This window comes from Mesoplodon bidens (assembly GCF_964165515.1).
Source record: "Mesoplodon bidens genome assembly, chromosome: 13".
In the NCBI taxonomy this organism is placed as follows: domain Eukaryota; kingdom Metazoa; phylum Chordata; class Mammalia; order Artiodactyla; family Ziphiidae; genus Mesoplodon; species Mesoplodon bidens.
Window position 1 is genome coordinate 27,298,898 of NC_138169.1, and position 13,324 is coordinate 27,312,221.

The 13,324-nt window shown below is 60.6% G+C and overlaps 1 protein-coding gene across 2 annotated transcripts; it reads right to left on the reverse strand.

The window, feature by feature from the left end:
* Positions 1-1,126: 1,126 nt before the first annotated feature.
* Positions 1,127-10,969, reverse strand: ESS2 (ess-2 splicing factor homolog). Of its 2 annotated transcripts, XM_081252213.1 has the most exons (11): positions 10,802-10,969; positions 9,603-9,771; positions 9,410-9,511; positions 8,193-8,318; positions 7,235-7,404; positions 7,014-7,131; positions 6,604-6,737; positions 5,874-5,976; positions 4,449-4,558; positions 2,079-2,194; positions 1,127-1,686 (listed from the first exon to the last, which is right to left on the reverse strand). In XM_081252213.1, exons 1-11 carry the CDS (start codon positions 10,934-10,936, stop codon positions 1,407-1,409), a joined length of 1,563 nt encoding a protein of 520 aa, XP_081108339.1. In that variant the 5' UTR covers positions 10,937-10,969; the 3' UTR covers positions 1,127-1,406. The 2 variants fall into 2 exon arrangements, with proteins under 2 accessions (XP_081108339.1, XP_081108340.1); XM_081252214.1 differs by lacking the exon at positions 8,193-8,318 and having other exon boundaries at positions 1,128-1,686; positions 10,802-10,967.
* Between the last annotated feature and the right edge of the window lie 2,355 nt (positions 10,970-13,324).

Consider the following 13,324-nt stretch of genomic DNA (forward strand, 5'->3'; position numbering starts at 1 on the left):
TGTGGCCTTGCCTGGACAGAGCCCCACATCTCGTTCACACCCACCCAGACCTCCACCCCCTACTTGCTGGGGGCTCCCTCAGGGCCAAACGCACCCTTCTCTATGGAGAATAAAGCACCCAAAGCAGCCCTTTCCTGATCCTGGACGGTCCCAGCCCTGCCCCCTTGGTGGGGCAGAGGGCACAGCCGGGACTTGGCTCCCAGGAACTTGCAGGACTTCCCTGAGGAGCGCGGGCCAGCTGGTGCCCAGGCAGCCTCCAGCGAGCATGAGGATGGCCCACTGCAGGGTGTGCGTGCTCAAAAGCGCGAGGGGCTCCCATCTGAGCAGACCCCAGGCTGCCTCTCTGAGCACAACCCGAGGCCTAAAGAGCCTGTCTGGGAGCCAGCCCACCTCCCTGTGAGGGGTTGGCCCCAAGACTTCTGGGGTCAGGCACCAACACCCTCGGGCCCAGAGGCAGGTGTCCGCCCGTGGTGCCCACGGCACTCTCGGGTCCAAATGGAGCCCAGCCCCACTGCTTGTGACACTGTGGCCCAAGTTACTGTTACATGGGGGTCTTGCTGGTGGGGTGACAATGGGGTGAGGCCAGCAACCCAGCAGCATGTGGCAGGCAGGGCCTGGAGCCCCGAGCAGAGGGAGGGAGGGGACATGGGGACGGCCCTGCTCACCTGAGCTGGAAGCCAGGTGCTTGGGAGGTGATGGCTGAGGCCACTGGGAAGGCGCCTCCCACGGGAGCAGCCTCACATGCAGGACCCGTGCAGCTGCATCACCAGCAAACCACACAGGTCAGGCCTGGCCAGGGAGGCTGTGGACCTGGGCCCAGAGCCCGGGTGAACCTGGCAGCAGGGGGACCAGGGACCAGCTCTTCATGCAGGAAAACCTGGGGCACAACTGCCAAGGGCTCTGCCCTCCCCAAGGGCGGACCGAAGGGCTGTGAGCTCAGCTCAGAGGCAGGTCCCCAGCCCTGGGGGCACCACCGGAAGCAACGCAGGCAGCAGCAAGAAAGGCTGGACACCCCGGCCCTCCGAGGGTCACCACCCAGCAGCCTCTTCCCAGGAGGTCCACAGTCCTGAGCGCAGGATGCAGGTGAGATGCAGGCACGAGGGTGACCCCAGGGCGCACAGGCCACAGGGCGGAGAGGCAGCCCCGCTGAGCTGTAGATGTTCTTTAATGAGGATTAAATAGGAACAGGTTGGGGTTTGATAGAAAAGCATGTCAGCAAGGCCCTGGGATGCTCCCCAAGGCCACGGGGCAGGTCCTGTGCCAGCCCAGCACCTGTCTTCTGGGTCTCCTGGGATGCTCGCTGCTTCGGGCTCAGGCCTGGGTCCCCAGAAAGCCAGAGTCCTCTGCTGGGCAGAGAGCTGCCCTGAGGGCTCCATGAAGCTCCCGCGGGCCCAGCCCAGGACGGACTAGAAGAAGTCCGAGGCTTTGCGCCGGGCGGGGAGCTGCAGCAAGTTGTCCGTGATGCAGGCCGGATCCTGGCTGAGGGGTGTGTGTGTGGCAGAGCCAAGAGCCGGTGTGCTCGTCGGGGTCTGGGGCCCGCCGGCTGGGGTCTTGAGGTGGGTAGAGCGTGCTGGGGATGGTGTGTAGCTGGCACGCAGGGCCCGGTCCGTGTACTTGCTGGCCGTCCTGCTCACGAGGCGCTGCAGGGCTGGGGACATGGCTGGGCTCAGGCCTTTGGGGGTGAGGCTGCAGCGGAAGGAAGGGGTGGGTGAGAGGCAGGATTAGGCCCGCTGCAGGGCCTCCCTTGGCCCCACAGGAAGGCTCCCGGAAGATGCGTGATCATTCTGGGTGGGGACCTGGATGGCCTGGCCCAGACAGTGAGCCCGAGCCTGCAGTCGAGGGGTGTGGCTGCCCTCGGCTGAGAGGCTGCAGTGGACCCCAACCCTCTCCAAGGGCAGCGATAACACCGACTCCATGGGGTGGACAGGAGCTCAGTGGGGACAATGGGCCTAAAGGTGTCCCGCAGGTATGTGGGAGGAGGAGGCTGCACACAAGGCGGAGGGCCCCGCTCCAGCCGGAGGGACGGCCACAGGCCCTGGCCCTGAGAGCGCCCACTGCAGGGGCCGGGCCACCCTCACCTGGCTAGGTTCTCCGTCGCCCTCCGCAAGGCCTCCTGCTTCTTGGCTCGGTTCTTGGCAGCAGCCTCATTGGCCATCTTCAGCCCCAGCCGCTCCCTGCGGCCCGGCTCCAGGATCTAAAAGACAGCAGGCGTGGGGGAGCTGGGCCACTACCCAGCCAGGGAGTCCTTGCCACGGGGGCGCCGGCCTCTTCCCCTGGCCCCTGTGGTCCCAACAGCCCATCATCACTGCCCCTGAAAGCCCCCAACCAGCCTGAGCTGCCCACCCACCCAAGGCCCTCCCGGGTTCTTCATGAAGTCGGCACTGCCCGGTCAGGCACCTGTGGCCCCCTTCCAGGAAAAGGGCGTTTCAATATGCTTCCGTCTGACTGCCAGGGTGTACCAGCCTCTGCGCTTCCATAGAGAACTTCAAGAAATGTTTCGTGGGCCTGTCTTTCTGTTTGTTTGTTTTAAAGATTTATTTATTTAATTTTATTTTATTTTTGGTTGCGTCAGGTCCTAGTTGCAGCACACGGGATCTTCGTTGAGGCATGTGGGATCTTCATTGTGGCGCACGGGCTTCTCTCTAGTTGTGGCATGTGGGTTTTTCTCTTCTCTAGTTGTGGCGTGCAGGCTGCAGAGTGCATGGGCTCTGTAGTTTGCAGCACGCAGGCTCTCTAGTTGAGGTGCGTGAGTTCAGTAGTTGTGGTGCGTGGGCTTAGTTGCCCCGCAGCATGTGGGATCCCAGTTCCCCGGCCAGGGATCTAACCCGCGCCCCTGCATTGTAAGGCGTACTCTCCACCACTGGACCACCAGGGAAGTCCCTGGGCCTGTCCTTCTATTGTTTTTTTGTTTCCTTTCTCACTTGCAGGAGTTTCATCTATGCTGGCTACGCTAACGTACACTGTTCAGATTTCTCTTCAGTTATCTGCTTGTAGTTTTACTTTTGATGTTTTCCGCTGTACTCGAGGTTGTCATCTTCCCGTAGCGCTATCCAGCCCCTACTCCCTTCATGATTTCTCCCTTTGCTGTCGTGTTTAGAAAGCCTTCCTGCCTCAACGTCACATTAAACGCTGACTGGTATGTTATTCTGAGGTTTAACATTTGCTGTTTTAACATTCAACTTTTCCATCTTTCCGGAACTCATCCTGCTGTGTACACTGAGGGCCTGGCTTGTTACCCTAGCTCCACACACTCAGCACGGTGCTCCAAATCCTGCCTGGGCGCTGGGACCAGGCTCAGGCCTCACCCACCTGCCAAGGGTGGCTCGCTTCAACGCCTGACGGCACACATCCCCCTGCAAGTTTTTCTCAGCTGTCGCCGCATCCCAGGCTGAGAACCAAGGTGCCCAGGCCCCGCGCACGCTGTCTGGCCACACGTCACCCCTGCACTGGGGAAGCGCCTGCCCCTTGGCCACCAGGTTTCTGCCGCACAGGTCTGTGCTTTCTCTCCAAGCCAGTCACTCCTTTGATTGTATGTTTCTGTTGCTACAGTGACTGACGCTTTTGCCTTTGCATTCCACATCGGTGCTGCCTGTGTTTAAAGAGACCCGTGACCCTGTCCCCTCCGCAGACCTATGTGAATTCCAAATTCCGTGCCCCATTCTTTGGGGTTTCAAAGCAGATGACATGACCCTGCAGCCTTCAGTCTCTGTGGCACCACCCACCTCTGCCACCAGCACCCCCCCGAGCACCCGACAGTAGGCGCAAGGCTCTGGGGACCTCCCCCACTTCCCCCCCAAACCACACCCATCGCTCAGTTTCCCCACAAACTGTGTGCAGACCAGGGACCTGCCTTCCCAATGTCGCTCTGGGGCCCCACCTGCCTGCCTGTTCGCTGGCACCTTCCCGGGCCACCCCATCCCTACAAACCACCTGCCACCCGGCCCCCTCGCCTGCCTGCCTGGCCCACAAAAGGCCTTCCTCCTGGGCTCCAGGCCTTGTGAACCTCAACTCTGACTGCTCCTATGACACCAGGCTGGGGGCGCCTGATCTGGTTCTCCCGTAACCAGAGGCCTCTCTCTGCAAGGACACAGCCCTCCTGAGGACACAGCCACATCCCACGGACACTAGGGTTCTGGGACCCTTCCCGCCCTCAGGCTGCAGCACAGCAGGAGTTCCTGGCCCACCTGAGACCGCCTCTCATCTCTGAACAGCCCCATCCTCCGGGCCTGCAGGCTCAGAGCGGCCCCGGCAGCTCCCTGCCTTGGTGCTTTGAACCCCCCCGCCCCAGTCTCTCCCCGAACCCAGCCACCTGCTCACGCCTGTCCTCAGTGCCCGGTCCTACGTGGAAGTGCAGTGCCTGCCCAGGTGTGCAGCCCATCCGCTGTGCACGGAGCTATGGGTGCTCAGGAGGCCCTGCGTCCACCCGTGCTGCTCCCACCGCGACCCACCTTGAAGGCTGGCCCTGGCGTCCTGTCCACGTAGGGCGTTTCAGATCCTTCGACTCTCAAGGGCGTGTTCTCGACCTCCCCCCAGGTCATCAGTGGGGACTCGTTCACACCTGCGGATGGAGAGCCCACAGCCAGCTCAGGCCTGGGACCCGGATGGGGGTCGCAGCTCACAAGCACCAAGGCCAGCAGCTGCCCTCTCTCCTTCCCAGGACCAGTACCCGGCACTTCTGACCTCTGGGAGGGAAACATCAAGGTCAGCCCATGCCCCTGCACCATGGGGTTTAGCCTGGGGTAGGCAGCTTCGCAGAGAAGCTGGGCTGGGTGAGTTAGATCCCCATCCTAGCACAGGGCCAGGGGGCCCTTGGAGGATAGTCACAGGACCCCGCTGCAGGGAGGAGATCCAGGGCCTTCCAGGGCTCCCAAACCTCCCAGGATCCTGGGCAAACCGTGGTGCCTCCACAGGCCCTTGCCATGGCACAGCCACTGGTGACCCTGGGTGCAGAGAGAGACCAGCGTGTGCCCAGGAGGCCACCCGAGTCTCATGCGCCCGCTGTGATCTCTGGGCTTAGGTTTGTGAGCACCGCACACCTGCTGATGTGAGACCCAGAACTAGGAAAAACTAGGCCAGTGGCACAAGGCAGGTGGCCTGAGGGAAGTGCACATGGCCCTGTAGGACCTCTCAGGCCCGTCCTGCCCACCTGCACGGGCCAGGCACGGCCCCTGGAGGCCCAGGTGCACCCAGTCTCCTGCAGACTGAGCTTGGCTTCCATGCGCAGGATGCCTGCCCAGAGGCTTCCCTGGTGGCGCAATGGTTAAGAATCTGTCTGCCAATGCAGGGGACGTGGGTTCAAGCCCTGGTCCGGGAAGATCTCACATGCCATGGGGCAACTAAGCCTGTGCGCCACAACTACTGAGCCTGCGCTCTAGAGCCCACGCTCCACAACAAGAGAAGCCACCGCAATGAGAAGCCCGTGCACCACAATAGAGTAGTCCCTGCTCTCAGCAACTAGAAAAAACCCACGTGCAGCAGCTAAGACCCAATGCAGCCAAAAGTTAAATAAATAAATAAATAAATAAATAAATAAATAATTTTTAAAAAGGACGCCTGTCCAGCGCCCACTGGACTCACTGGCCTCCCCGCCGAGCCCCTCCGCCTGCTCACCAGGCCAGTCTGTCCCGCTGAGCTCAGGGCGATCCACAGGAACCACCCAGCTAGACCAGCTAGAACAGCTGGCCCCACACGTCCCAGGTCGGGCCTGCCTGAGAGCCCTGCCACCCACAGCCCTATTCAGCCCTGGCACAGATGGGACCCTGGGCCCGAGTCACATGAGGCACGGTGCAGACCCAGGGGAGCGCCAGGAGTGCCAGGCCAGCCGGGCAGCCCACCTCCCCCCAGGCCGTCCCACCAGCGGGCGTGTTTCTCACCAGGGGCAGGAGAAGGCGTGGCAATGAATCCAAATCCGCCGACGCGAGGGGACTCCTGGGGGATAAGCTCCTTGCCATCTGGGCCCACCTTGCCCTGTTTGTGCTGGAGCGAGAGGAGAGGTGGTGTCAGGGGCCTAGGCCATCCCCGCTGGCTGACGGAAAGAGGCTGCCCACCCCCACTTCCTGGGTGCAGACCCAGGGGAAGTGGGGAGGACCCTGGCCCTTGCAAGGACCTTGAGGACCCGTCAGAGCGGCAATCAAGCGAGGAAGCACCTCCGCCTTCCATGCCGAGCCACACCTTACATGCGTTACCTTCAGGGGCTACTGACTTCAGGGCCCTGTGGGGAGCTATGCTAACTGGGGCAACTGTGCTTGATGGCTCCCACAAGGCACCTGTAAAAGCCTCCAACACAGTCCCCCCACCTCCCACCTCCTCAACGCCATGACCACCGGAGTCACCGCCCTGCAGTAAATCCAGGGTCAGGAACCTCTGCTGTCCGCCACACCGAGCCCAGCCCACCCCATGGGAACTGGAACAGACCTAACCCACAGAATGTGTCTGATCGAAGCCTCCACGAATGGAGAAGAGACTCAGACCCCGCCACATAGGGACCCAGACACACCCCCACCGCCGAGCCCTGCTGAGCCCAAGGATGGTCCTAACATATGGGGGTGGCCAGGACCAGAAAGGCGGGGATGCCCATGCCACCCCGCTGGCCCATACCCTTACCTGGGCATTGAGGGCAGCGGCCTGCTGCAGCTGGGACCTGCTGAGGGCCTGGCTAAAGGGGTCCCTGAGGAAGCGGGTGTTCTTATGCACCACCTGCCGTGGCTTCTTAAAGAGCTGCTCTTCGTCGGGGACGCCTGGCAGCGGGAGCAGAATCGCCTCAGCGTCAGGGTGGGCAGGCCCCCCGCCCCTCGCTCAGGGCCTGAGGGAGAAGAGCTGGTTCCCCACGGAGCACAGCCTGAATGCAGCTGGGGGAGCCACACAACCGCGCAGACTCCACAGGCGAACCTGCCTGCCCTGAAACGGACCGGGACCCCCAAAGGCCCAGAGTACAGGGGGCACAGACACACACTCCCAGAAACCAATCCAAACCTTCAGCCCCAGGCTGCACCCCCGCCCGGCCCGCCGCTCACCCTCTGGGTAGTACATGAGGGAGTTCTTGGCCTTGTACTTCCAGGTCTCCACACCAGCCTGGCCACTCTCCACGGCTTGACACTCTGCCGACGGGAGCGCGAGATTATCCTTCTGCCTCTGCGTCATGGTGGAAGCACAGGTCAGGGAGGACCCCCGGCCCTGGGCCCTGGCCCGGGGACCCCCACCCCGAGTGGGTACCACGGACCCTGCACCAGGGCACCTTCTCAAACTCCTCCTCGGCCTGGTAGAGCCATGCGTGGCGCGCCCGGCTCTTCTCCTTGGCCACTTCCATGATCTCCTGGAAGGAGGCGTTGTCCTCACTCGTGTGCCGGCTTAGGAAGACGTCCAGGCTGGGCAGGGGTTCCCTTTCCTCCTCCTCTGTGGCCTCTCCTGTGCAGGGGTGCAGGCAGGTGACACGAAACCATCATGCAGTCACTCGGTCCCAGGAACCCTGTCTCTGGCCTTGGGTCTGTCCGTGAGAACCCACACTGCCAGACAACACCCCCTTGGGGGGAATCAACTCCTCCAGCTGCCCAGGGATCCCCCAGGGGCCCTTCCCATCTGCTGGATACCAGTGAAGAGTGCATTCTGACTCAGGCCGGGAGGGGACGTCAGGCGTTAGAGCAGCATGATCACAGGGGGTCCTCCCACACCAAAACAGTGCCTGTCCTGTAGGCCCTGCCTCCAAAACCCTGGGCTGTCCCCCTGTCCCTTATCCTGACTCCCTCCCTTCTTGGTATCTGTGCTAAAGGGGGGTGACTGTCACCTAAGCCTTGTGACCCGCTAGCGGACCTGATGGCAAGGACCCTGTATTATCTAGCAGTGGGCGAGGGGGCACCTAACAGGCACTGGGCCACACCCCGGGCCGCCCTGGCCGCTGCCCGTGAAAGGGCAGCCCGCTGAGGTGGTGCAGCACCGCATACAGCAGTGCAGGTGCGGTGGGGACGACGGGGGAGGGCCTCTACTCCATCCCCGACCACCTGCCAGGCAGCGTGCAAAGCACTGTGCCTAAAAGGTCAAGATGAGTGTCAGAAAGGTGGGCACTCAGACCCCGTCCCACCACCAAAAGCTCTGGGACCTGCAGAGGTTACTGCCCTCCTGAGCCTCAGTCCCCTCGCCTGCAACCGTGAACTACATGGTGCCTACGCTCAGGTTACTCAGGGGATTCCTGCATTTACCGAAAAGTAAGGGGGATTCAAAGGAAAGGAATCTGCCAACAGTCTGTGATTCTCGAGCCACATCGCAACGGAGAACCACGCTCTGAGGACACACAGGACGCGCTGTGACTGGCAGGAGGCTGGGTTCTGGAGCAGAAAACGTCACACATGTGCTCGCACAGGGCACCAGTGCCAGCGGAGGACACTGTGGATGACACGCCGGTAGAGAGCAGCTCATGGCCATCTACACACACACATGTCCACCCCTGATGAAGCAACGACTGAGAGGAGGCCCAAGGCACACTGTTCACAGGGCCCAAGATGCTCCTTCTTGGGAAGGCTCCCCGGAAAAGTCAGGATGAATCTTTACACTCCAGTAAGCGTGCTGGAGACCCGGAGGCCCAGGCACACCCTAGGTGCAGGACATGCAGACGGGAGCAAAAGGACCTGCTCTTGTGGAGGGAGAAATGGTAAACAAACAGAAACGCCTTTTTTTTTTTTTTTTTTTTTTTTTTTTTGCTGTACGCGGGCCTCTCACTGCTGTGGCCTCTCCCGTTGCGGAGCACAGGCTCCGGACACACAGGCTCCGCGGCCATGGCTCGCGGGCCCAGCCGCTCCGCAGCATGTGGGATCTTCCGGGATCGGGGCGCGAACCCGTGTCCCCTGCATCGGCAGGCGGACTCTCAACCACTGCGCCACCAGGGAAGCCCCAGAAACGCCTTTTAAACTGGCGTGTCCTCCAGCAAGAAAACAGAGCCAGGTGGCAAATCACAGAGAACAGGGTGAATAACTGCGCTGGGAGGTCAGGGAAGGTTCCCTGACAGGCAGCATCTGAGCAGACACCTGAAGGAAGAGAAGGAGCAGCCATGCAGTCACCCACAGGGGGCGACCAGCTCAGGAGAAGCAAGTGCAGAGGCCCTGAGGCATCTGAAGGAGGCAGTGAGGGAAGGAGCCCCCGCCCCAGGCTCATGACGCCCCCCCGGACAGAGGTTGGTACAGTAAGCAGGCCAGCAAGAGGGGAGGCGAGATTCCCATGCCACAGAGGAGGGCCGGAGGCTCAGATGACCCCCATGTTTGGGAGCTGGACCCATATCTTCTGCCTCCTAGACCCCATGGTTTGCCCTTTAAGGAGAGACCCTCAGGGACAAGAAGGAGTCTTCCCCTGAACACCCCAGGGCCCCACAGACAAGGTCCCCAGGCAAACCCAACAGTGTGAGGGAAATGGGGCGCTCACTCACCATCGCCGTCCTCCAGGCTGTGGCCCCGGCCCCGGGCCTTACTGCCCACCACCCCGGTGCCCGTGTGCACCTCAGGGGTTTCAAATGTGGCTGGAGTCACATCTGGGGGAAGAGAGGGGACGGGGATTGGAGGAAGCCTGAAGCAACAGTTCAGCGGGGGTCCCCTCCCGCTCCCACACAGGACTCCTCTTACAGGGCGGAGGGGGCTCTCGGGACATCTTGCCCAGGGCAGAGCCAAACTTGATGGCAATCTGGCGCATCCGTTCCAGGTCTCCATTCTCCTCGGCCTCCAGGTACTCCTTCTGTGCCTGCAGCTTCTCCACATCAGGAAAGAAGTCCCTCTGGATGACCGTCTGGAGGCCCTAAAGGCGCGATCAGAACACAAGTCAGAGCTCCCGTCTGCCTCTCCCCTGCCACTCAGCCCACAGGGTACGTGTGAGGCCCCCAACCTCTGTCCAGACCAAGAATCCCCAGAACTTGGGGGAACACAGTGCTGTAATTTTTTTTTTTCTTTTTTGGCCACGCTGTGCTGCTTGTGGGATGTGGGACCTTAGTTACTCTACCAGGGATTGAACCCAGGCCCTTGGCAGTGAGAGCGTGGAGTACTAACCACTGGATCTCCAGGGAACTTCCACTGGGTGCACTTTCAAAGCCTTCTCTCTCCCTCACTAACTGGTCACTTTCATTCTCCTTTGCTGGCTCCACCGCCACACCAGCTGGACCAATGTGCGTGTTGCCACCTTCATTCCACCCATGATCTCCTATTTCCAGTCTGAATCCTTCACCGGGATGCCTTCAGCCAATCACCCCACCACCAGCACTGGTGGAGATTCCCAGCTTCGCACCTCCAGCCAGACTTGCCCCTGAGCTGCACGTCTGCACACCCAGCTGCCCATTAACGCCACCTGCCTGCACATCCCAGGAGCTTCCCAAACTTAACCAACTTCCTCCCAGCCCCGTGCCAGCTCCTCCTACTTCAAGGGCGGTGGGATGCCCACCCGCTCAATGATGCTGCCACAGTGGCAGCCCGTTTCCAGGACCCCCAGCCTTAACGCTTGCCATTATCGCTCTCCAAGAAACCCTCTTTGTCACCATCCTCCCAAATTCCTACTGACCCTTTAACAGAACCTTGTTTTCCTGACACCCGCCCCCCCTCACCGCGTACAGACACATCCGCCCCTTCTCTCCCTGACAGCAGGGACACCTTGCTCCACACTGTGCTTATTTGTCCCCCCGACTGTCCACATCCCGAGGGCAGAGACTCGGGCTGCTCCACCTTCGCGAGCGTACAAGAGCGTCGGTACCCAGGGAGCGACCCGGGGGAGCGCGGGGCGAGGGAGCGCGGGGCAGGGAAGGGGCCTGGAAATCGCTGGCGTCCACGCCGAGTCCTACCTCGATGTACTCCTCCTCGTCCAGGACCCGCTGCCTGCTCGTCGGAGCCCCGGCCTCTCCGGGGGCGCGCTTCCTCCGGGGCCCGGACGCCGCGGGCACCAGCACGGCCCGGACCGAAGCGCCAGGCGTCTCCATCGCTATCCCAGCACCGCCCCGGCGGCTCAGGCGCGGCGCAGGCCGGGGGCGGGGCGCTCCAACTGCGCATGCGCCTGAAACAGCCCTACCAATGGGGTAGCCGCGCGTTTCGAAGGCCGGCCCGCGCTCCGTGTGACGTCACCATGAGCCCTGAGCTTTATGGGAGTTGTAGTCTTCGTCCCGCCCCGCTCTGGTCTTTAGTATCTGGGCTGTGGGAGCCACGGGGCGCTGCGGTAGGGGCTAGGGGCATGTTGCTCCCGCTAGTCGTGAAAAGTTAAAGCACTACGGAATTGGAAGACTTGGAATTCCAATTTCTCGCAAATAATCAATATACGCTTCTATGTTATTTAAAAAAATACGATTCCGAAATTTTGGTTATATATGAGTTTCAAACTTTTTATTCAAAGTTTATGCAAGAAAATAAATGTCTGGTGCCTAAGTGCCAGAGTTGGCTTCCCAGAAGGCTAATCCTCATTGAAATGGACAAGAAAATTGTCTAAGCATTTCTCACGAAAGATCATTTCTTCCCCAAAGGTTGTAAATTATGTCAAACAATTTCTGCCCCAGAACGATTCAGTACAATTCAGTGGGGACTCCATGGTATGATTCCTCCCCTTGTGGAGCTGACAGTTGAATGCAGAAGACAGACACTAATCAGATCATCCCACAAACAAGCATAACCCTGCAGCGGGCAGGTGCAAAAAAAAAGAATCCTACCTAGGGGCCATCCTACCCAGGGGGCATCTTACCTAGGGAGCATCCTACCCAGGGGACCTCCTACCTAGGTTGTAGCCTACCTAGGGGACAGCCTACCTAGGGGGCAGTCAGGTGAAGTTCCCCAGGAAGGAAGTGGTTGCAGATCCAAAGGATGAACAGGCATTGAACAGGTGGAGGGGGAGAGCATGTGCAAAGTTCCAGTGGGAGGAGACCTTTGGATACACAAAGTGCAAGGAGCAGTGGGGTGGGAGCTGACGCCAGAGGGGCAGGGCCAGGCTGCATGGGGCTCGTGGGTCATGGGTCACAGCGAGTTTTTTCTTTGTTCTGGGAGTAGTGGGAGCCCTGGGAGTGCTGTAGGCAGGGGAGAGGCATGTTCAGAGTTGCACCCTGACTTTTATGGAGGATGAATCACAGACGAACCAGAGTAGGTACAGGTGAACCAGTTGGAGGCAGCTGCAACGGTCAAGGTGAGAGATGACAGCGATTTTCATCAGGATGGTGCAGTCGAAGCTGGGGAGAAGGCAGATTCTGGGATTGTTTGGGGAGGTAAAATCGACTTGCCATTGGCCTGCGTTTGGTGGGTGAGGGAGAAGAGGGGTCAGGGCGCCTGCCCCTAGCTCTCTGGCTCACGCATTGAGGATGCACAGGGAAACAGCCTGCCATGGACAAAGTGACCTAGAGGAACACTGGGCTTCCAGGTGGAGTCATCAAAGGGACAGCTGGACATAACTGCCTAGCACAGGGGAGAACCCTGGGCTGGGATGTAAATGTGAGACGGAGACGGGACTCAAGCCTGAGGGTGGATGAGATAAACCAGGGTGAGAATGGATATGAGAGGGGAGAGTCTGGGCTCGGCCCAAGGACACCTGTGTTACAGGCAGCTGCGGGGCGAGCCTGCCCAAGATAGCTGGAGAGGAGGGAAAAGCCAGGAGGGCAGCATAACTACTGGTCCCTTGAAAGCAGAGCACTGATCATGGGTGCCCCACACCATGACATAAAGCCACTCAGCCAAAGAGGGCGAGCTTTCTGGGACCAGGGGGATGAGGGTGTCCCAGCTGTGGGGAAGCTCCACAGGCAGGCTGTGCCATCTCCAGGGATACGGTTAGGATTCAGGAAAACGGGCTCTGTGACAGCAGGAAGTGTGCATCCTGGAGGGTGAGCGAGAGCTGCTGTCCTGCCCAGGGACCCCTCGTGCTCTGTGTTCTCTGACCTGACCTGCCTCAGAGAGTTCTGCCCAGGAGCTGCCCTGGCTTCTGCACCTTTTGTGGAGGGACTGTGTCTCCTGCCAGATACCCACTTGCATCCCTCCAGAACCTGTGAGGAGGCAGAACAAAGTCCCCACGCCAGGTGAGGGGGGTGTTACGTGCCTCGCGCCCACCATACAGGCCAGCTTGGGGAACTGAAGCCTTGTTTTCACGCTGTCCTTGCTGGGGCCAGGATGATGGAGGGGACAGCATTTTCCAAGGCAGTGGAGGGGGGGATTCTCCTAATTGAACCTGGTCCCGCCCCACAGGGTGGCAGAGATTGGCTGCTGTGAGGGAGGCAGACACTCCTGCATGGAAACCCCAGAGCTAGGAAACCAAGGATCCCCACCCAAGAAGCAGCTTCTAGAGGCCAGTGCAGGGTGCCGGGCCACGATCTGTGGGGCAGTCTGCTCTGCTGGGCCCACCC